The 25,333-nt window shown below is 41.4% G+C and overlaps 1 protein-coding gene across 1 annotated transcript in view; it reads right to left on the reverse strand.

Annotated features, from left to right (window-relative positions):
• Window positions 1-4,828: 4,828 nt before the first annotated feature.
• LOC146810794 (gamma-aminobutyric acid receptor subunit beta-2) overlaps window positions 4,829-25,333 on the reverse strand; it is an 825,060-nt gene continuing 804,555 nt past the window's right edge. The window contains exon 9 of the mRNA XM_085617826.1: window positions 4,829-12,553. Coding sequence (XP_085473952.1) covers window positions 12,206-12,553 — 348 coding nt within the window. The 3' untranslated portion in view covers window positions 4,829-12,205. The remainder of the gene's footprint in view (window positions 12,554-25,333) is intronic.

Genomic DNA, 25,333 nt, shown 5'->3' on the forward strand with positions numbered 1-25,333 from the left:
AAATATACAGTATTTATTTACAGATTGGTCTCAAAGGCGCCCTTACAACTCTGCCATGTGATTGACAACATTTTCTCATGGACTTCACAAAGGAGGGGGAAAACACCTTAATTGCTGGCTGTTCTGTAACTGTACAGTTTTGATGATTGACTATATATAGCAGCACATGAAGTTGCAAGAAAAATAATTTGTGAGTGTTACATTTCTGATTAGCCAATGTACATGAAACACACTCACACCCAAGTGTTACTGACTCCTAGTTCAAAACGATGCGCTCGCTCCAGATGTTTTTCAAAAATCCTTGGCATTTTCAGTTCAGAGCACAACTAAAACAAACACTTGATAATGCTCAAAAGAAATCTTTACTCATTGAATTGAAATTAATATTCCTCCACCCAAATGCACAGGAATGCTATAGATGTGTTTATTGTGTGTAAGTATGTAGGCATGTTTGAGTGGTGTTATTGCACAAACTGCACTGGTATAAAAATCTATATTTAATAGGGACCCTGGAATAAATTTGACTGGACCCTGTGCAATATGGGAAAAGATAAATGTCTCATTGTGAAATATGAATTTCATCATCATAATGAAAGTCACAAACTACTCTACACAGCTTTACAGATATGTATTGTTCAATCATCATTCCATTTAAGCAAGATAAACCAACCCTAAACAGTCCATTTCAAATCATTGCCCATTGGTAGCTGTACCTTTAAATGTCAGCATCAATAACCACTCCCTTTTAGTGATTCAGTTTGCTTTGTAACAGTACAAATGATGTTTTCCTGCAATTCTAAATACTTAACTAAAGTATTGTTCTCTTCATTTTGCTTCTTACAACTAAATACCATAGTCTACTATTTCACCTAATATGTTTAGTAAACATTTCCCTTCTTTAAACTAACCACCACAATATTAATATCTAACATAAATAATGAATAATGCATAAAATATAATATGTCCTATATTTCCAATTTTGGGGGTTGGTTACATGTACAGACCACTCTTCTTTCTAATTGGAAGTAATATAACTATGTTGAATTGATCAATAGTAGCTGGCATGGTGGTGGTGTGCTTGAATGTTAGGGACAGTACTATATCAAGCTGCTATTGCAATCACTTTAAATTGAGAAACATGGTCTCTTTTAGGAATGTTGTATTTAAAAAAAAGGTTTCAGACCTCTTGCACTTTCTACATCTTCAAATAAGATATTGCTGTGCAGTTGGCATCTGCGGCTCTCTTGAAGCCAGAATCTACTAATATGCTTTCAAATACACTTACAGTTTGCATCGCCAAGTGCTTTTAACAGCTCTAATAGTATTCACCTAACCTTTGGAGCTTCTAGTTGTTTAAAAAGCAAATTACCCAGGATTTACCTTTTCACCCCATACTCAGGACTTAAACATTGGGATGCACTTTTTTGATTAGACTTACCTAGAAATAACTGCAGCAGGCAAGCAAAGACTGTTAGTTAATAGCTGAGCGAACTTAGGGCCTCATTTTGTTCTTGGTGGTAATGGTTCCACCATTACTTTTGCACCGGATTCATTGCCCGCCTACTTGGCAGTCAACTTGCTCAATTTAGATGTTAGCGGGACCATGAACGAAAGACCGCTAGAGTCCCGCTGACTCCACCAGGAATTCTCACCCATGTCGATGGCATCTTTGGCAGTAGCGGCTGTCAGCCAGAGTCCAGCTAAGATGAACACTGAGCTAATCTCAATTTGGGTTTCTGTCAAGGCAAGTGCAGTGAGAATACCTCATACTTTGAGTTGGCGGAATCAAAAGAAATTAGGTAAAAACATACCTTTTTTACTGTTTTCCACCTCTGCCTTAAACTTCAGGCCCCTTCTTTGCTTGTTCGACTCCACCATGATGCCAATTGACTCCATTGTTGCCTAGATCTAAGGTAAGCAACTTTTACAATTGTCTTACTATGAATCGTGTCTTGACAATTGCTGTAGCCTAGTGTATTTTTGCATTGATCTTACGTACAGTTTTTTCATATGTGTAATGTGATAGTGTTCATTTTCCAACTTATGGTAAAACAAACACACCTGTATTGACACTCAAAAAAATATTGCTGTTGCGGTGCTTGTGTTGTGTGCGGATGTGCATTTAATAGTGTGTGCATGTTGTTTGTGTGGCATGCATATGTATCAAAACCCGGCATAACACATTGCCTCCATGTGTTTTTGAGGCAAACACAACATATATGTGTACTGACAAAAAAATAAGTTGTACTTACCAGTCTCCACTCCACCGGGGACTCACTCCACCAGCAAACTGCCTCTAGAATAACACCAGCACAACGGGGACATCTAAATAGGCTCGGTGGAATACTTCCGGCCTGATGGCAATGGAGCCAGCAGAGCCAGCACACATCTAAATATGGCAACTGGGACTTCGTCAACTCAATGGAGTTCTTGAAACTGCCGCCACGGATAGCTTCTTAAAGACAGTAAGTGATCTGGCCTGGCCCCTGCCCCTAACTGGTTCCTTTGCTCTTTTTCATGCTGCACACTAACTTAGCTCAACCAATCACAACTTTCAAGTCTACCCTAAGCCAACTTGCGTTGCTTCCAAGTTCCAAACTTCATACCATCTATGCCTTTGACACTTACAATCTCTACCACCAGACGTTTGTGCTACCCAGTCTCATCAAAAGTTCAAAATAACATTGAAAAGTGATTTACTTTAGCTTGAAAAACAGGAATGATAATTACTCCAAACAGTTGTAACTATGCACTCTACTTGCCTTTATGTTTCCTCAACTAGGTATAGCTCTTTGCCCTAGGTAAAAAAAATGAGAATATAATACTAATAGTAATAATAATAATACTATTAACAACTTGCTCATAGTATGATGCCCTGGTCTATATCAGTTTGATTGAATATGTAGAAAATTAATGTACTAGTAAACATGATGGCACTCTTTTCATTGACCACCTTAGGGTGAATTCCTAAGTTGATCTTGTAATGATCTAAACCTTTAACATGCAGCACTGATGCAGATCATACCATGGGCTGTTTCACCATTTGTGAAGAACTAACCTATGAGTCAAAAGGAAAAAAACAATATAAGATATGTGGTCATATACTAAGTGAATAGTGTACATTGGATCTGCTCTTATTGTTGACAGAGTTGTGCTGACATTACCTTCTGTGAACTCATTCCATCCTTTATTAGTCACTCTAATTTATGAGGTGGTTCACTGTGTATCTTTTTGTTGACTCGTTAAAATCATTGATTGAGGTAGTTAATTTCCCTACTCCCTCCTATAGATCAGTATCTGCTAATGGCTTTAACAGACCTGTTGTGCGTATGATCTTAATTTAGAATGAACGGAATTAGATAACCGTGCAACTCAATGCTGTTTGCAAAACAAGAATAGTTGATTCTGATATGAATGTCACATAGAACAAAAAATGTGATAAAACCAGCATACCATGACGTTGAATGAAATATAAAGTGATCTAAATCACAGCACATCCTGATCCACAAATCCCATGGAGGTTACACTATCCCTCTGCAAAAGTGATGAGCGATGCACAGCAGACTACCATTTTTGACAATCAGTGAATAACTCATTACCATTCCAGCTCCCTAAACAGTGTCCTAGGAAGCTTTTCTTTTCAAGCACAACTTTGACAGCCCTGCCAGTCACTGATAAATGTCTTTATTCTTGGGCATGTTAGCCTTTTATTATACATTTTATTGACTTTAAATTGAATTCTTCTTGCAGGAGATGATTGTGTAAAGGCTTATCCTTGGTTGCTTTTTGGATCCTTTACCTCAGCACGTGTTTTTTGATGCTCTCTGTCTGGGGCAAGGAATCCATTGCCATCCTTCTAGCTAGCATGTTCACCAATGATTAGAAATATGGAAAACAAATAATTTGCTTTAAGCTTGTGATATCTGATCTTTTTTGTTCATGCATTAGCTATTATTTCTCTTTTTGTGTGTTTAGATTTTTTGCTTGCAATGGCAATTCCCTCTCTATCAATCTCAAAAATGTCATAAAGAACATGAGATTTGTGTTTCCATATTTCATATTGGCATTACTTTTGCTCAGCCTTACTTGAAATATAAGTAAATCGTGTATCTTATAAACTTTCCTAGGCAGGAGAAGTTGCTTCTGTGAATGATGAACATGCCTAAAATCTAAACCTTCTTCTGTGGTAGCTGAGGATTTTGAATTTCCATTGCAGAAGAACACTGGACACAACTCCAATAAAAACAATATTGCCTGCACAGACTGGGCATTGTCTCTCATGAAGTGCATTTTTATTGCTTCTGTTATATTTTGTTTCTGTAGCTGCGTCCCAATGGTATAACATGTCTCCTGCATGGGGTATATATATACAACCATGGCACTTCTGGTGCCTTATTTACCAAGAAATTGTCTTATTAGATCATTTTACCCTACATAAGCGCCTTATCTTTTAATTAGGTTAGTGAGCTCAATCAATAAAGATATCTGATACTGAACATCACTTGACCTATTTTAACTCACTGTTGTGACATCACCTTACACACACTCCAAAGTCCACCCCCCACTTCATTATACGGCTTTAAAAAGATCTCTGACAAAGAGCCCCCTCGTGGGAGTCTGTTGGGCATTGCAGCGCTGGCCCGATGAGGAGCTAGCCCAATGATGAAGCATGACCGACTCCCTTCAGGGTGTTTGAGGGCGGTTGCTCATTTTTAGCTCTCTCCCTGAACTAGAACATTAAGATACTTCCTTTCTCTGGATCCTGAGAAACTGCCCCCCTACCCCCCCCCACTCCCCGTTTACCATTAGAATATTATTTTATGGTACCTGCTCCTAAATCATGGCCTAGGCTTCAACTTGGTTACCGGCCTTCGGCCAGATTCAAGAATGTTTATCCAACTTGTAAACTGGAAAAAGAGATGGATTCTTCTCATCTGTATTCATAGAGAAATGCTGTGCTAACATAATTTGCAGTATTGTGGTCACCTCGCACTTTACATGTGGGTAAAAAAAACTGTCTATGGCCACGGATTTGAGGAAGCCCTAAATGTGTGCATCATTGATGCACAAAAGTATGTACACGTGCCAAGTCCGACTTGCTCAACTGCTGCTCCAGTTAAGACCTGGTGTAGGGCTAAGGATGTTGTGCATGAAAGACATCTTCTAGCTGTGTCCAATAACACAGATCCACACACAAATGTAGTGCACAGAATCTGGTGCTCCTTTTTTTCTCCGATTATTTTTGGGGTGAAATGAACGACTAGTCAGAAGATGGACATCAGCTATCTGGCTGCAACCAAATTATATCAACACGATCTCCTCCATCCACCTGCTGAGGTGCCAGGAGTGAATGCATAAATAAGCGTAGCTCATATGCTCAACGGGTTGCTATTCATGAAGGGCTGGCCAGCACATCAGTTGTGCTGCCTGTGCAACACTCATTGCAGTTCCAGATTATTATGTGGAGGTGGTAACTGATATGAAGCAAATTCCACAGTTTGTTGGCTGGTAACTCTTGCCTTATGCATTGGCATCAATATCCGCATTGCATGTGAACATATTTCAGTGAAGCACTGTGCCTGTAATAATCCTGCAACATGGAAGGCAGATTTGTGAATATGGAACAAGGGTGCACTTTGGGAGTCGATGTACATCTGCAAAGTACTTAATATAGGCAGGAGCATAATCAGCCCTTTAGGAATTGAAGCCCTTATCTACAGCGCACTGCCATCCTTTTTCGGTTTGGGGTTTCCCCACACTAGAGGAACAGGAGAAAATGCACCCACACTAAAGGAACAGGAGAAAATGCACCAACACAGACACTTTATGGAGGAAGCTTTTACTCAGTGCACCCCCTTACTCTAGTGTTAGATCAAATGATCACGTGTCTGCAAACCATTGATTTCACAGCAGAGGACATGTTTTGTAAAGTGGGACAATCTTCTATGTGTCTCTTATCCCGATATTGTAAAACTAAGCAACTGGAATGTAAAAATCCTCCAGCTTTTCTGACAGGATTAAGGGATGAAGGGAAACTCTTGCTTGTACAATAGCCCTACTATCTAATGCTTCTGTTTATACACCAGACCGCTGCATGGGAGAGATCTCCATGTACCTGAGGAGAGAGTTTTTTTAATGTGATGCTGAATTGGGAGTGTCGTTTTAGGGTGTAGATCACATGTCTGTAAATTTAACAGGTCCACAAAATACCTTGAAGACCGATGTCTGATATCACACACCAAGTATGTCGCATAAGCAACCTCCTTGAAACAAATCCCTGAGTTGGACTGGTGTGTATTGAAATCGAGAGCTATTCCAAAAGGCCTGTAACCATTCAATGTTAATAGGTGTATTATGTAGCAATTGGGTTGCTAGGAAACAAAGTCTGGACTTTCAGAGGGACCAACTTCATGAAAAACTTTGTCGGTTCTCTAACAGAACAGTCCACCTCTAGGAATTGTTGCCAAAGATAGGAAAACAGGAATTGAAATTATTCGATGTAAAAATGAAACATTAAATTATGGAAATCCATTGATTAGGGTCTGCAGGGTGCTTAGCTGACAATTTCCCACATGCCATGCGAAAAACCTTCTACCAGGAATAGAGCTTCACCAAAAGGTACTCTGCCACCTCTAAGGTTTAATGCAAACTAATAATGTCCTATAAAACTGTAATCCCCACAAAGCTGTCCGATAAAAAGTCAGGCCAAGCTGAAGGTGCCACACCTCACAAGGAGCACATATACAGCAACTAGAGTTAAAAAATGTGTTCACTTTCTAGGTATTATTGGTCCCAAAAGCATTGCTTCTTATGGTGTCATCTCAAGAGTACAACTTTCAGCACAGTAGATGGCTACTAGTAATTTCAATTTAATGAACAGCCTCAAGGTAGGTTGCTTCTGAATACTTACTTTTAATCAGCAAACAATTGCTTCCCTTCCCCTTTACTAAATTCACATTTTCTTTAAGTCACCTCTGGCTACCTTAAACATTTCTTGTGATATAAAGGCTCTTCCCTGAAGTGGAACTGTCCACAATGTCCATTTGTCATGATAAACACTAGTTAAGGGTAGAGGCACCTGAATAACCATATTATTCGTGAGTTATAGCTGTACTTCTAAACCTAAATATATTCTCTCTGAAGTGTGTAGGCACTTTGATGCATTTTAAGACAGCTATGTTGTGTTATATATGGTTCACAGAATTATACGTTCAGCGTAGTTTCTTGGTATTAGAAGAAAGCAATGCAGTGGGAAACCTGAATAATGTAAAACATTTAAAAGGAAAAAGAAAGGGATTAGAGCCTCCCTAGACTTTAAAATATGTGATTCTCTTCTGCTCTGGCCACTTGAATCCCGAAAGGTGAGTTATCAAAGTTCTGTCACTCTTAAAGCATGAGTGCATTAATGACACTCACATTTAGTTGACAAACAGCATGGTTATTTGACATCGATAACACTGCAGGTGTGGACTGCAATATTCATGGGAAGACAATGCACAACAGCCAACGCTGGTGACACACAGTCTGATTTCTACCTTAACATAATAAGCCAGACCTTGACAGATGGTTTGGATTCCAGCCGGAGGTGTAGCTGAGAGAAGCTAGGTCTGTGCTTGGGAAACAATAGTGGATTGCGTAAAGAACCGAGATCCCCCGTCACAAGAGACAGCGCAGCGGGATCCCCTGCCCCAGCCCCTCCCCGGAACTGTGGATGTACACACAGGCTGCTGGCTGGTACTAGGCTCCCCACTGACTCAGCCATTGAATGGACACTGGGGTTACTCCTGTTACCTGTATGCACTAATGGGTCTACAATGGATAAGACAACCTGAAACTTGGATTTCTACCGGGCGCCACTCACGGAGGGAAGGGGAGTGGAGGAGTTTGGGAAGCTCGGCTACTGATTTTTTTGAGGAAGAATGTATAGCCTAAAGGGTACAGTAAGGCAACTGATGGCACAAATGTAATTGTGGTTTAATGATGATATAGCACTCAATATAAATCTGTTAAAAAAAAAAATAATAAGCCTGACCATTGAATGCTTCATTATTTGAAGGGATTTAGAACACTTTATGTACTGTCCAAAGGTCTATCAAGAGTGATCCCAGACATTATCAACAGTGATCCCATGGCTGGGATCAAAAGAGGGCATTTTTCAAAATAATTTACAATTGTTTAACAGCTACCAGACACAATAGTGACTTCCATCTTTAAAGAGAGATTATATAAAGTTGTCAGTCCGAGCCTGGAGGCCCATTGCTGGCCTTCTTGAGGCAGTCGCTCCGAATCTGATGCCAGTGAGATGATTTAATCTTTTAAATCACAGATTGAAAACTAACTGTCTTTGGTGCGGAAATCGTTTTTTTTTTGTTTTTTTTGCTATCAGAATAACTTTGCCAGAGATTTGCCTATGGTTTGTGACTCAACTAAAAACCCCAGATAGCAAAATTGATGAAACCACATTGTTGAACCCTTTTCCTATTTGTATACCATTATCATCCACCTATTTGCTGTGAGTGGCTGTAGTAGAAACTACAGAATGCGAAGCATTCGCCGAGATCCATGTTTGCTTGCTATGCCTGAGGATTCCCTCATGACCCACAAGACCAGAGATACCAAGGGCAGTTCCGGGGTATCAAAGGGCAAAGTCAGGTTAATCCTGCCTACACCAAATTGATGTCCATAATAAGTCACTCACCATAAAGCCCTTTTAGATTTTGGAAAAGGATCAGAGAGTCTGAATGTGCCTCTTTCAAGTGATGCCTTCTGTGTGGGGAATTTTTCCTCAATTTCAAAATGTCCTTGCACGTTTCTTCCTGTTCCTAAAATATGGACCTTAATACTTACAATTAAATTAATTCATTTATACTTTCATACTTTGTGGAAGTCTAGAAAAAACGAGGCTTAGAAAATGCCTGCTCCAGATTAGGTAGGGCTTTACGTTTATTACCAACAAGAGAATACAAAATAAAAAATGGGAGCAATGTTCGAAGCAGTAATACGTGGCGATCCCTTTCATTATGGCAGTCAAAGTTGCCATGGTGCAAAATTGGCGTGTTGAAATGGACAGCAATTTGTGCTGTTGCGCATCTATTTACCACTGCACCTCTATGTGTGTCAATGTGAGATATGCACATTGACTGTGAATACTGGTACCTTTAGAATATTTTATTTAAAGTGCCAGTAAACTCCTTCCAACTAACGTCACCTCCAACCTAATTAGAATCAAGCAAACATCTTCACTCGACAGTGGATTGCCCAAGGCAGGTGCTGACCTAAATATTTATCGCAAGGAGGACAAAAAGGGTTTCAGAGTCATCAGTAAAATGATGCTCTGTAGAAGTACTGAGGTAACGCTTATTGCAACATTATTTACAAGCACGGCATCAAAAATTATGCAAGGATACTTTCCCTAGACATATTGACACAACGATTTTAATTGAGAACAATCTGCATTGCCCCTTTTGCTGTACCTTTCATCAGCACACGTTCGCAGTACCACAGTGCTGCACTTCTGCCTGTTATGCAAAGGTGGGCAATATTTTTTGGGGAATTCAAGTGACCTGCACATTACACTACTTGTCACCGGAATTCAAACGAGTCAAGGTGCGTTAATAAGGAATTACATGAAGATAAAAGAAAATAATTTTGGAAAGTATATGTCTCTCTGGAATATCATTTGGGGGCAAATGCCCATATTTTGTGGTTCCAGGACTGACTTTCTGCTCTTTACCGAAAGAGCGCTGTCTGCAGTTCATGGCTGACCCCGCTGAGTGCTGTCAACAAAAGCAAAGATATGTGGAGCAAGTATGTTGCATATTGATCTACGTTTCTGAGCATGTGACGCTCCCAACCATAGAGTGAGCCTCAGAAGACCCCCATGAAGGGATGTGCAGTCAGACATTGCACCCGTCCTTCCAGGGTCCTTTTGGGGGTATTAATCAAAGAACAAGTACTGGGTACAGCTACATAGGCACTCCCAGCTTGCTAAACCTTTAGAAGCACCCCTGGACTACCCTTGGAGGGAGTCAAGGTACACCACACCTGGGCAGCCAGGACTGGCACACCTTCATTCACGTGTTTCTACTGTGGAACCATAAAAAGCATAAAAGTATTTCTTCACTTACAGCTGCCATGTCCACGTGTGATTTGGGGAATGCTCAATTATAACCGCAAAGTGATCAGGCAATGTGTATTACAGAAGGAGCTGCACAGAGGTATGTGGACAATCCAGTATTGTCAAAGGTACACAGCAAACACTAAAATAGGTGCAAATGGCCGTGTGCACCTTGGACACATAATTGCTGATATAGCACCTCATTAGCATTATTAAAAACATGGCAAAATGCCAAAACATTGCTTTGCCTACAACCGATAAAATGCTTGCACCAATCCTGACTGCTGTATCTGAGTGAACTATATATCACATTCCATTCCAAAGTCTAGGAGGATCAGCAGAATAAGGTCCTGCTATCTGGGATGTAAGAACATCTCAGTGACTACTCAAATGACATCTACACCCAACAACAGCAACAATCACAGGACGGGTCGCAAAAATGAACTCTGTGTTTGAATATGTAACACCAATTTAGTTACAACCTTAAATTCAATCACCATTTGCCCTTGTTGGGAAACCGATGTGTCTTATGGGAATGCAAAGTGGAGCTCAAAAAGTTAGTAACAGTTCTCTGGAGTTACAATTACAATTAAAGTGCAGTGCTTAGTCCTTCTCTACATCTTCCTTAGAAACACATCTCTAACTATAACAAAGCAAATAAGCCATAGTATTGGATGGCGTTGAATAATTTCTTTCATGGTAAAACTCTGAATTAGATCAAATATAAATAGCCCTGGCGGCGGCACATTGCGAAACTAGTCTAGTCCATGATATGCATGCTCCGATTGGCTATGTAGTCTCCTTGAGTGGGCTCATTCTGTTAAAAAAAGAAGCAGTTCTCATTTTCAGGGTCTGAGAAGAAAGGAGTAAAGGAATTGCGGCGTGATTCTCTATGGTGACCTTGCTCACTGGGGGCAGTTTCAGCTCATTAAGCTCGAAACTTCAAGGCATCAATCTGACTGCTGTTGCCCTATTGTGCGGTGCATTACCATAAAGCAGGCGTTCTAGAGCACCAGCGTGGTAGCGCCCATTCCTAGTCCGCCATTTGCAGAGAACGTGCCCACTTTGTTCATTCTGCTGTCTATGATGCTGTTTCCCAGCTACATTTTCTTGAGTCTGAGATTTGATAGCCTGGAGTATTTATCCCAAACTCAACTGCATATTAGTAGGCTTGAAATGTAAACCTTTATCGTACAAGGAACTAAGAGAAGGTGCTTGTGAGTTATACCGAATCCATCTGAAAGCCAATGTACAGTATGTGGTGTGTTTGGTAAATGTTTATACTAAATCCAACTTCAGTTTCCTTTTTTGTTAGAGTAGCTGTAGAACAGCGTGTGATGTGAGTTCTTCATATGTCTGCCATGATGGCAAACAATATGGCCAACATTTACACCAAAAAGACTTGCAGATGGAAACCATGTTTCTATTCTCCCCTCAGTTCCGATACCATTATATTGTGACCATAACTATGTGTAAGCATCTTTTTTTTATATTGCTGCATCTAACTCAATCCATTGGCATTGACTTACATGCATCCAGCACACTATTTCTCCTTCATGTGCCTTCTTAATGGCTTGGACATTGTATGCTTTAACCATCAATGTCATGGTAGACTTCAAGTTCACAGGTTGTGCATTTTTAATATGCAATTTTTGAAGGCCCTTTCTCAGTTTGCTAGCATGAATGTGGAAGTGTTCAAAAGGAGTATGGAAACTAAAGTGTGGTTACAACCCTAAGTAGACATAAAGTATTTGAACTAATCTTCTTTGTTTAAAAATGACCTTTTAAAAAGTAAAAAAATGAGTAGATGTATGATAGTCAAATCATCAACAATCACTGTCGAGGTTATGCAAATGCCTACCACCCCGGGATTGCACACTGAATTTTTTCAGTATGCCGCAAAATAAATTAAGATACCTGTGGGAGAAAAGAAATCCAATCCTAGTGAAAGTGGGAAAAAGTAGGCCAGCAACTAAGGTGTTTTCAAAAAATCAGTGTCCTGAATAGAATGTTTGTTCAGAGTCCCACATTGAGCTGCACCTGCTCTGAAAAGAGATCCAGTCCTTGCCGCGTGCGCACCCCCCTGGGCTAGTTCACATAATAAAGCCAGTAGACGATGTTGAAGAAGGAAAAAACTGTGGGGAAGATCATGCGTGACCATCGGTCTATGGCATTCACATCAGTCAAGTCAGGAATGTTGATTTTCAGCTGCGAGGCGCGCCTCCGTAGCCGGCTTTTCTTTTGCGCCATGTGTCGCTCCAGTGCATTGCGGCCAAAGCTGTGCCGGGGCAAGCCAGCCTTCCTGTACTGAATGCTCGAGGTGTCGTATGCCAGCATAGTGCTTCTGGGGTCCCCCAGGCCCATGACGGACTCCGAAGCAGCCATCTCATTCTTTATCTCCAAAGTGCTCAGCAGGATGTTTTCATGTGGATCCATCTGCAGAATGATGAACAGTGGAGAAGACTTAGTAGTACATACATGTATACAAAATTGGGAATTAAACCACTCACTCTTGCTATTTACTTAGTAGTATAGTAGTAAGAATAAGTTTATTGGAACACATGCCCATACAACAACAAGAATCATAAACCATCATAAAACCACTAATACATACACTAACATAAATTACCCCAATCCAAACTTAAAATCCCTGCTTGATATACAGTATAAAAGGTGCAGTTCCCACTGTAACATTGTAAAACCGGATTGCAGATGGTAGAGCCGTCCCATCTCGCCTGCAGTGTATCAGATTCTTATAAAATGTAGGGCTTAAAAACTTAATATGAACAGCCTTACAAAAGGCACAGTCCAGCAAGATATGGCATGCGGAGTATTTCACATGTAGAGAATACCCACACACATAATATTTTCAATACTCACCGCTTTACACGAGGCAGAACTAGAAAAGATGGGGTTACACTCCACTATTACTTTTAAAATTTCATTACTAACCTTAGGGTCTGGCAACTGCGACAAATAGGGAAAAACATCATCCCAGCCTACTGTTTGCAATGTAAATTTGAATGAGGGTTTCCCCAGTATGCAGGTCGAATCCCACATATAACCTACTTTCTGGGATAATTCCCTCATTGACTGTTTACTGGGGAAAGGAGGCCATCTGTTATATACTGTTCTCTTTGTATGTTATAGGAATTAAGTGAGGACTGTTCAAAATAATATTTATATCTCCAATGGTACTGAAACAAATTTCAGAGTGGGGGTGTTGCTATCAATGTTACAATACTACAGTCAAAGGGATTGTGAAAACTCCAAGCGTCACACAAAGAGCTGTGTGGCAAATGGGGCACACCCATTCATCAGGAGAGTGGTAATGGAGTAATATTTAGCTGGTGGTGCACTTTGGAACACCCTGTCACAGGTATGTTGCTAAAGCAGGTTGTGGTAGCACACTGTGTTTTACAGACAACACATTTTCTATTGAAATGGCTACTAAATTTGCAGACATGCATGAAACTATATAGGGCACAAAAGATGATATCAGGAAATTGGCTTTGAGCGAATATTCATAATTTGCACATCAACAAGTAAAGTGTCTTGATATGTTTTGATCATATTAAAATCTTTGTTTCCATAACACTTCAGACTTAAATAACTGCTATTTTTTTAAATATTGGTTCAGTTCATTTATAGATACTTACATTTTTGGTGTGTGTTAAAAAATGTAATCCTGTAGCCTATCATTTTACACTCCCTGTGCCCTAACAAGATTGCCACATAGGTCAGATTAAAAAAGCCTCTCAATTTGCAGTCAGAGGAAGAAAATGAAATGCCAATTTCCATGTTAAAAGACTGAGAAGCAGCATTTCAGAAGACAAAGCCTGACATTTGACTTCTGCCTTAGAATGCAGAAGAAATGAGGCAAGGTAAAAGCAAATCTTTATTCCTCATTCAGCTTCTATACCTCAGCATAATCTACTTCCAGCGCCTATGAATATCTCATGATGTAACCTATGAGTCCTAACCAGAACGTTTTGCAGGTTACCTAGTAGCATTGTAGTTTGGTTAGCGTGCATTAAAAGCAAATCCGTAAAATACTAGTACTGCCTATATCCAAATGGAATGCCAACCTGTTATGGTTACACACAATTATCTGCAGCTACTATGTGCCATGGGTTTAAAATTCCCCCTTAAATACTTTTCTTTAAATTTGGATCAATTAAAAGTTCCTTCATTGAATAGGTAAATGTTCATTAGATGTATATAAATTCTTTTTTTTGTATAGAATTGGCTAACCATTTGCTGAAATGCTACTCACAACGCTTTCTAATGGGCTAGACTATTTGCAAGCACTCCTCCCATTACGTTTTGTGTGTTAAATGGCCAATGGTATGCCAATATATGGGTTCCTAGCTTACTGTGCCACACGATCTAAGCTATACCTCGCTGATGAGGCATAACAAAGCTGCCTCTGGAGGAGGGCACACCTGCAAGTTCCAGGTGGAATAGTCCCATGAGTGGCAGGGTCAGTACTGATGTGCATGAGGTGGGCATCTGTCTAGAGTAGCGTAGTGGATAAAAGAAGGGTTGGAATGCCATCCATGGTGATTGCCAGTGGCTTAGACTATCTGCAGACATTACTACTATCATCATTTGCTGTGTGGTTTAGGTGCTAGCATTAGTCATCAGAAAAGTTAGAACAATGCCCACGTGTGAGAAGGCCTATTTCACTCCTGCAGTCCTGATGCAGTTTATTCATCCTAACAGTTTTACTTGAAACTTTTGGCATATCCAAAAGCTTCCTTCTACCTTCGCCTCCTAACACTGGGACGGCCGATCAAACCTACAATTTTCAGCAACAAGGTGCTAGCATATTCCTGCAATTTCAGTAATGCACGCCCAGCGTTCCTGTCACAAATTATTATTACCTGTCATGCTAATATTAACGCCTCTACCCAGAGTCCTGCAACACCCCTACAATTCTTTCATTTCTTGGATCTGGAATCTTGTCACATTTAATTCTATCCACACTTAACCCTGAAATCAGGAATACTCCTTTGCATATTTCCTGTCTTAACCTAATCAACCTGGAATAGTTGTAGACCTCCTACCATTCCCAGCCCCGGATTCTTTCACTCCCCATAATTTCCTACCGTGCACATCTGACATTCCTTGGCTACTCCTACAATACTTTCAATGCTTAACCATAAGTTCTGCACAACCCCTTATGTCTTAACGTCTTACGCCTGATGTTCTGTTTTACTCCCTCACTTTAAACAGCTCTCATTAGTGCTCACTGGCACAACAATTATCAGACACATAGTCATCTGGGCAGTTCTACTTACTATTACTTTCTTGTAAAGTATTGTGTCAAAATACTCCACTTGATACCGCTGTATCCCGGTATCCAGCACATACTTCACATCACACAATTCAAATTTGGATAGGAGTCACTGCATACAGCCTTCCTTCATGTATTCCTCTGGCATGGGTGTCATAGCGAACACCTTGTTTTCCTCCCACTTTCGGCCCAAGCCCTGAAAAAAACACCATCACTTCCTACTACTCCCACCTTTGGATCATGACTTGTTCTTTTACTTCTAACTGCGTATTCTTTAAAAGTAGGACACACTACTTCCCTTACTCCCAATCTCAGAATCTGATCACACCACCTCACATTGTACTATCGAATCCCTACTGTTTCTACAACCTCCTTCTAATGTCACCACTCTAAATCATGAAGTCTCTAGTGACCATCAAGGTTGCCTACCAGTCTCTCACAAAGGAGCGTTTTAGAAATAATCCTCGCTACACTACTCTTTCGCCAAAGGCTGTAGTAGTTTCCAAGTCTCCTACTGGTCTACTCTGTGTGACTGGAGTCTAAAAAGCATTTCTGATATGATTTTTCATCTTATCTATTCAGTTTTAATTTTCCAGAGATTTTCAGGCTTAATCTGACAGATATATGAATTTAAGGGCATGCATGACAGTTTAACAATGTTTCCCCCATGTATATTTCAGTACAAGTATACTCAATGCCCAATCAGGGATGAAGACGACATCTCCTGAAACCATTGGCATAATAAGGTAGAAGGTTTACCATGGTTTCACAGTTTTCTGCTTGGAAAGGTGTGTAAGGTAGAAAAATATGTGTATTCCTTAATGAGCTTTTCTTCTGAGAAATGCTGCAGGGCATATTTTTATGTTGGTCTACTCCACACTGACAGAAAATAACCATTGTTATTTTGATTATTTGACTTGTTTCTGTCAATCGAGGTTGACAGGAAAGCTGTACCTGTCTGATTTTATATATTTAACTTTGGTGATAAATGAATATAACTACTTAAGAAGCATAGTTTGTCTGGTCAGAAATACAAATCTTCGTGCAATCTGTGTATAAAGACTCAATGGGATGAATTCGACAATGGATTTTATGTAACCAGCACAGTTTTTAAACTTTATTTTTGATTTATGTAGTAAGTTATAACATTTCACAATTTCAATGGCATAATCACATATTTCAGGTCTTACACAATACAGTTTCATCTGGATCACGCAGAGCACCTGTAGTACAAAAGCTCACCCCCCTCTGTTGTTCTCCCAAGGCCCCCCTCCACCACTCCCAGTACTCCGCTTTATGACTCTGTCAATCCTCGCAGTGCTCTGCTTTTCCCGCATGCTGTCACCCTTCCCCAGGGTCAACCATCAATGGAGACAGTTTTCCCACTCTAATCTATAATATGATGTCCAGCCCCTCCAGATCTTCTCAAATTTCCCCATGCAGGCCCTTCCCTCACATACTATTCTTCCGGTGTCCATATATGGGCCCACAGAGTCATTAACATACAAAACTCTTTTGGCCAGCTATAAACGGGCCATCCTGGCTAGGAAGTCCGCCTTCTATGAGGGCCGGATCAGGGAGGCAACGAATAAGCAAAGGGAAACCTTTATTATTCTAAGGGAACTCACACAGCTGAATGACAAAAGCAGCGGTCTGGCCCAGCCCGACTGCGACACCTTTCAAGGATTTTTCCTCCAGAAGGTGCAGGATATCCTGATGGATATCTCTGCGCTCTCTGATAGCCTACCAATGCAATTCGGTACAGACAGCTTGCAGTCTGCGGGAGTTTTGCTTAACTTCCCAGCCATCAATGGAGAGCACCTGACAGAACTGGTCAGCCATATTAAATCAGGATCCTCCAGTGATCCCTGCCCTCCGAAAATTCTCAAATTAGCTTTACCAGGTATTCAACCACAGCTGCTGCATTTACTCAATGCTTCATTGGAAGCGGGCTACCTCCCAGCATCCCTGAAGGAGGCCAGAGTCTCCCCACTTCTGAAGAAAGCGGGTACTGACCCTAAAGCACTAAAAAACTACAGGCCTATTTCTCAACTGCCTTTCCTAAGCAAGATCTTGGAAAAACATGTCCTGAATGCAGTTGCCAACTACCTTGAGGAACACCATCTCCTACATGCCAGGCAGGCAGGTTTCCGTCCACAACACAGTACGGAACTGGTTATGGCCTCGGTCACCGACGAGCTAAGAATAAGAGCAGATAATAAACAACCCTGCGCTCTGATCCTGTTAGACCTCTCGGCAGCTTTCGATACGGTCAGCCATTCCATCTTGCTGAGCCGTATCGCGAAGCTGGGGATCGCTAGTCAGGCATACAAGTGGTTGGAGTCCTTCCTGTCGGGTCGCACTCAGAGGGTCCAGATGGGGGACCAGTTATCAGGGAGTAGGGATGTGACCTGGGGGGTGCCTCAAGGATCTGCACTCTCCCCTCTCCTGTTCAATATCTACCTGCAACCCCTGATTGAGGAACTCACGCGCAAGAACTGTGAGGTCTTTAACTACGCAGACGACACGCAGTTACTGGTTCAGCTGGGAGATACACCAGAGGCCCATGAATCAGTCAGAGATCTTCTGAGATTCACGGTCAACTGGATGACTAACAACTTCCTTAAAGTTAATGCAGAGAAAACGGAGGTGTTGGTGGTGACCAACATAGCCAATCCTTGGGATGATCTGTACTGGCCCCCAGAACTCGGCAAAACCCCTATCCCCGGGACGGTAGTGAAGAGTCTTGGCCTTAAGATCGATGCGGCTCTTACTATGGCCCCTCAAGTGTCGGCTGTGGTAGGCTCCTGTACAGCCGTGATGCGGCAGCTACGTAAGCTTACTGCCATTCTCTCGGCCTCCACGCTGCAGACTATCGTCTCAGCAACTGTCATCTCGAGGCTAGATTATGGTAACGCTTTGTATCTGGGCCTATCACAGAAGCTGATGAGGAAACTGCAAGTCGTGCAAAACGACGCGGCCAGACTGGTTTTCTCTCTTCCCAGAAGCACACATGCATCTACTCTCCTTCGCAAACTGCATTGGCTTCCCGTGAAGCTTAGGGTCCACTTTAAAGGCCTCTGCATGGCCCATAAGGCACTCTTTGGCAATGCCCCGGAATATGTCAAACAGCGCATGAGGAAGTACGTTCCCGGTAGGTCCTTACGTTCTGGGTCTGTCCCAAATCTGGTTCAACCCAGATTCAATTTAAAAACCAAAGGAGGTAGTGCTCTCTCAGTACTCATTCCCCAACTTTGGAATGATCTTCCACCCAGCCTGAAGGAGGAATTTAATCTTCTTTCCTTCAGGAAAAAACTGAAGACATTTCTGTTTGGAAAGGTAACATCTTCGGTCTAACTGGAGTTGGCAGATGGTTGTGGAGGCGGCATTATGTTGTTGGTCGTCTGTCTAGCGCTTAGAGACCAGTGGTGATAGGCGCTTTATAAGAACCATAAAAAAAAAAAAAAAAAAAAAATATGTGTTCATATCTCTCAGCCATGGTTGCTTTATAGGGGCCTAACTCTTTCCCTGTCCCTGAGCAATGCCCCTCTTTGCTGCCATCAGACCAAGCATGACAAAAAGCAGCTTAACCCCTGAATATCTACCTCACATGGAATCCCCAGTTGTGGGGCATGTGATATATCCTTCTCCATAAACAATTCTAGCTCTCTTATAACGACCTTCCAGTAGTTCCTTATGATGGGAAAATCCCATAACGTGTGCAGGAACGTGCTTCCGCAATGTGGCATGTTTTACAATTGGGGTTTTGTGCTGCCCCCATTTTGAGCAGTCTACTCTTATTGTAATAGGCTCTGTGAAGAATCTCTAACTTGATAAGCTGCAGCCTGGCTTTGATTGCATTCTACTGTGGGTGCATCGGTGTTGCCTCCCAGTCCAAATCCTCCAGGGCGCCTATGTCTGATTTCCATGATTGACAGAGTTTCTTTAGGGTATCTGTTTTTTGTTTATTATGGTGCGGTGTATGTGTGGTATCACCTACCTACCTAAATTTCCCCCCAAGTAGTCTGCCTTCAAGGGGGCTGGATTCCGGGATCACATCTCAGTCAATCCCTTCTGCCTTTAAAGTGTGCTTGAATTGTAGATATTTGCATGGCAATTTGGGATTTAGTTTGAATTCTCCCTGTTTATCTTCAAAAGGTTTTATTCTCTCTGCATCTCTAATGTCCCTCGTTGTGAATATTCCTGTCAATTCCCACTGCTTGAGCCCATCAGTTTACCCACTACGTTCAGTATGTTGCCCTGCAAATGAGGGATTTGTTTGGTTATTCTCCCCGTGCACTTTAAGATCCACCTGGAGGTGTCCCAGGCATCCAGCACTACCGGAGTGGGCACCAGGAGCTGTCTTCTATTGGAACCTATGTATATTGAGTGTATGTATGTGGGATTTTTCATTTTTATTTTCTCCAGCCTTGTAGCCGGGTCGGCACTGGATGCAGCACCTCAGCTATTAATTAGATGTAGCTGAGTGGCCGATCACTACTCCCAAACATCTGGCAGAGCGAGTCCCCTGTTATAGACCATTCTTTGTAGGGTCAGTCGTGCTACACTAAGTGTCCCCCCCATCCCATAGAAGCACCAGAGAGTCCTAGCAATCATATTGAAGGAGGTGTTGGGTATGAATTATAGGCTGTTTTACAAGATATCCAGCAGTTTCAGCAGTACTATCATTTTCAATATTGCTACACTCCCTGCCAAGAACAGCAAGAGCTTTCTCCATATTTACAAATCTAGCAGAATCTCTTGAAGGACTATCTCCAGGTTCTTGTCTAAGAACAGGAACTTGTCACCTTTCACCTCCATCTCAAGCTTGTTAAAGCTGTCTTTTGACACTCTCAGATTGGGGTTCAAATATTCACTTTGATACCAATCCACCAGTGCCCAAGTCACCCATTTACTTCAATTTATTCTGTATGTGGAGTACTTTCAAATGAGCCAAACACAGGCAGGCTGTCGGAATAGAGAACTCGGTGTTTGTAAGTTAGAGGGGGACATTTTTCACTTAGAGCGATACTTTTCCTCCGGATCCATGTAACTGCCATGAATCCCTCTATATCCACAAGGAATCTGACCTAGATCCCCAGTGCAAAGAGAAGTACGGAGAGTGGGCAGCCCTGCTTAGTGTTCCACCCCAGTTGGAATAGCTCCAATATTACTCTATTTGTATTCACTGCAGCTGTCTGGGCCTTATAGAGTAGTGCCATCCATCTGGTGAACTTGGGGCCAAAGTCAAATGTTTTTAAATCTGACTCAAATACAGCCAATACACCCAGAGTCAAATCTCTGTTACCAGCACAGTTGAACATTAGCTAAAAAGTCTGACATTGCATCAAATCTGTTTGTTTTATGTTAAATTGTTATATTCCAGTTCAAAGTAGAAGACAGAATATGTTTGTGCCATCACAGCAGCATTCAACAGATATCAACATGAAACAATCACTCAACTTTCTGCCTTCAGAAGGAATATTGTAGGTATCTTCCCCATCTATACATTTTCGATTATTTCACCTGAATTTGTAAAGTCTTGAAGAGAATAAAGGTAAACACGTGCACAGGTGCTATGCACTTGAAACAAAGGACTGCCACTGGAATAGACTTTCCTCGCTACCACTAGATTACAGATTCAGCTCTGATCAGGAGACATATCCCTGCTTAATAAACAAAGTGAAACAAGATATAATAAGATCACTCTGTATTGGACATTCACAGTCCAGGCTCTGCCTAACATCTGAAACAGAACTCTTGCAGCTTTCTAGTTTCATTTCACAGAATATTGAGAATAATTTCTTCTTGGAATCAGGCGAGGGAGTTAGCTTGAAAGGCTGCACCAATTACCTTTTGGCAAGCTACCCTCTCCTGGAACAAAACAGCCAAATAATCCACCTGTGGTAGAAAAGCATACATTCTCTGTCTTCAAATTAAGTCTATGCTTTTGTGATCTTTCATAATTTTCTGTGATGTATCTTGTTAGAGCTTTCATCTATTCAAAAAACAAGATTTGATGCTGGAAACATTGGAGAAAATGATGCAGTTTCTTCGAAATATGATGGATTGTGCTGTGAAAGACAGACGATGCTAAGGTTAGCCAGAACCGCAGGCTTTTAAATTGAAACAGACCATGGGGTGTTAAGAAAAACCCTAAGAGATTTGGAATAATGAGTACGCTTATTTGGTTGTACTCAGACCTAACATTTAGTGTGGAAAACATGAAAGCTCCTTCCAGCATAGCCACTATTTGCAGTTGAGTATCAATTACAACATTGTCTACCTTTGCAAAATTTCAAACTGTTATCTCATTTCCTTGTTAAAAAAATAGGAAAAACTCACTTTGATTGCTGGAAAGTGGATTATTAGTAGTGATAAGTAATGACTTACCACTAGTAATAAGGCCACAAACACAATAAAAGGGTCAGTCAAGGTCTCAATAAATTATTCCCTTGCTCAACCCTTGATAGCTGACCATGAGCAGGCAGGCATAACTTAGGAGACAGGTGTGTAAAGCATTTCAAAACACCCCTTCTTGGGATTGATAAAAGGATTGTAATTGGACCCTTTGATACAGATGTTGAAAGTTCTACATCATACACAATTCTTGTGAAAAATAAATTGTGCTACCCTACCGAACATGTTGTAGCTTATAAATAAAAACATATAGCATCACTTTGGGACATCTGGTCACGCTTGACCAGGACACAGTCAAAGTTTGTGGCCAACTTCACGCTTAGTCACTTTTCTGGAGCATTTTCCCTCAACGTTGAGCAAGGCACATCATCTGGCTGGATTCGGTGCGGGTTCCCGGCTTGACTTTCTAAGAGGCCCCAGTCAAATCCTGGCAGTATGGAGCTCCAGAACTTTCAGCAGGACTAATGACGAACTTGAAATCCAGCCCGGGTCACGGATGAGGGTAGTGGGCTTGACTCTAGACGTCGGGTGGGTCACCTTGTGGAGCTTTTTCCAAAAGATGCTCAAAACGTCTAGAACTCCTTTTTTTCAGTTCCTTTTAAGGGTTGAAAGTGTCCAAAACACATATCCAAGGGTCTGGAATCTCCTAGATGGTCATTGAGATGTCTGGACTACAATTCCCACAATGCACTGGCCAAATCCTTAAAAGTCCACTGGGTGGGGACTCTTAGTGGAGAGGATGCAGGAGGGCTCTGCTAACCTGTAGCTTCCAGGGAGGCCACTCCTAAGACATACATTCAAAGTCAGGCAAAGTCCTTCTGGTGCTGAGTCCCACAGTGTTCATCAGGTGCAGTCCTGGTGAGTACAGTCCTCTTGGTGCAGGCCAGAGAGTCAGAAGGGCAGTCCTTCTTCTTCTCGCCTCTTCAGGCAGCAGATTTGAGGAGCTATGCAGCTTTCCCATATTTATCCATGGCTTTTGGGCGTAAAGAAAGGGGGCACCAATGACCAATGGGATGCAGGCTGCCACCCAGGTGTATAACCACTTTCTCCAAAGTGTGGCATATTCCTGTCCCAGAAAGCATCATTCTATCAAAATCCATCATGGAGGAATTCTCTCCAGAGGAGCTGGATCAGGCTAACCCAACCTACTGGTGTGGCTAATTTTCCTAAACACTCCTTTTCCAACGCCTCTCCCTAATCTAATTACTGAAGCTTCTGTGTGGCTGAAAAAGCAGGATGTGATCCTGTGGAATCCTGAAGTGACATGTATTTCTCCGTCCACAGGAAAACTATTGTTTCCTCTGACAGGACCCTTCACACCTCATCAGGCAGCGCTGGCACAGTCACGGAGCAGGCTAGCCAATCAGGAGAGAGCAGCTGGACTTTGGCTCCCAGAAAAGAAAGTCTAATTACTTATTTTCTGTGATAGTTATTAAAATCCAACAGTGGCAAGCTGTTGGATTTATCTTAACTATTAATTTGACATCTTGAAGTATATCTTGGAGTATATTACTCCTAACAATATATATACTTGAATAAACTATCACAATGTTAGTCTATGGAGCCATTCACTACAATGGGGGAACAACAGAATTGGCAGTTTTTCCCTCAAACGGGCTTATAAAACATCTTTTATAATGTCCCTTGTTATAAATACAATGCACCCTACCTCTGGGGAACATAGGAGAGACCTAGGGGTGACTTATATGTAAAACTAAGGTAGAATAATAAGTGGAAAGTACCTTGAAATCCAAACTCCAATTTGCATATATTTCAATCTAAAAGCAGCCTGCAAGGCAAGGCTGGCTTTTAAAATGACAGCATGCGCCACATTAGTGCACACTCCAGTGCAGGAAAACTTCTAGGCCTCTAAACCTCCCTCCCCTATTATATACTAGGGACTTAATATAGTTTGAATCCCCTTTGCCTTATTATCTACTAGGAACTTACCGGGGTCTGTCATTCCCAATTGCAATTACACCAAATTACCATATACTTTTAACACAGATCACAGGCCCTGGGCCAGGTTAGCAGAGCCCAGGACAGAGTAAGAGTCAGAAAACCAGCATCTAGTGGTGAAAATAGGGGCAAAAAGTGGGGTGAAACTGTAAACAGGTCTCATTTCTCACACAGATGATTCTATTTCTTCATTATTTCATATCTTATCAAACATATATTTCAATCCTTTCCTGAAGTTAACAGGTATTCTCACAACCTTTGTCTCAATGTTCAAGTTACATTTTTTGAAAAACAAAATTCAGTTTGCCTATATTGTTGTAAAGTCCTGTGTAAATAAAAGTAATTTACAAAGCTTGTGATCAGTAAATTGCCACTGCAAAAAACAGTTAAATCAATGGTGTGCCCTTGGAAAGCAAGCACATTTATATCTGACACCACTATATACAATCAATTTTATACATATAAATTAAACATATTTGTCTCTAGTTATAATTAATCAAAATTAATTTCAGCCATAAGAGAAAGCTCTTTCCCAAAATTCTGACATCTCACATAGATGGACCTTTTCATCTTTCAAGCCTTCTATTTCATCAAATTTGACTACCTGGATGAACCTATGCTCACTGTCAGGGTCCAAACTTCGCTCTCCTTTTATTACCATCTGCCTGCTTCACTCACTATAGATATTTTCCTTTATAATTCTTAGTAGATTTCCTAAAATCTCTACAAGCTCTGGCAGAATGTCCAGTCATTCTGTAATGAATACACTCCTGAACACAGAACATTCGATTTTTAACCATTCTTCACTGTATTTCTGCTGAGAGCCCGGATTCCTAAACTTAATTCTTTATAAACCGATTTATCTCACTCTCCTGGCAGATCAGTACCCTTTACAGTAGTTATGGCCTCTTATAGAGCAGGATCATTAATGACCAAAAAACCTTCTTGAATTTCCCTCTCTTCATTTTCCCTAAAATGTAATCTACGATTAACTCATCAGTCACAATGGTAATATTACAAATCATTTACAGCTACCTCAGTCCTGTGAAATTTCTTCAAAACACCCCCTTTCTTTTGTGCTTGGTGTGGAGCTTAAATTACTTGCCCAGTCTTTTTTTTTTGATAAACAAATTTTTATTTTCACATAGGCAGCAGAATCAAGAAGGACATACATTAATGTGATTAACTTGGCATCGACAAGATCTGTCAAGTAAGCAGTGATAAGCAGTTGCATGAGCATTTCCCCCCATCCCCACCCTTCCAATCCCACCCAACGTATTCCGCCCCCTAAATCACGCCCCCAAGCCATTTTCCCCATATTTTGCGGAATTGTTTGGGGCACCCCCGGGCCGCGTACAATGTCCGTTCCTGCGCAGCACACCAGTCCACCCCTCTCCTCCATTTAGCCCCAGTGTGCGGGTCCGTCTGCTTCCAGGCGGCCGCGATATCCCTTTTGGCGACCACCAGAGCCGTAGTTAGGAAGAACTTCTCATTACGGGAGCCATCCAGCCCATCCGTGATCCCCAACAGCGCTAATC

Source organism: Triturus cristatus, chromosome 7, assembly GCF_964204655.1.
Source record: "Triturus cristatus chromosome 7, aTriCri1.1, whole genome shotgun sequence".
NCBI lineage: Eukaryota > Metazoa > Chordata > Amphibia > Caudata > Salamandridae > Triturus > Triturus cristatus.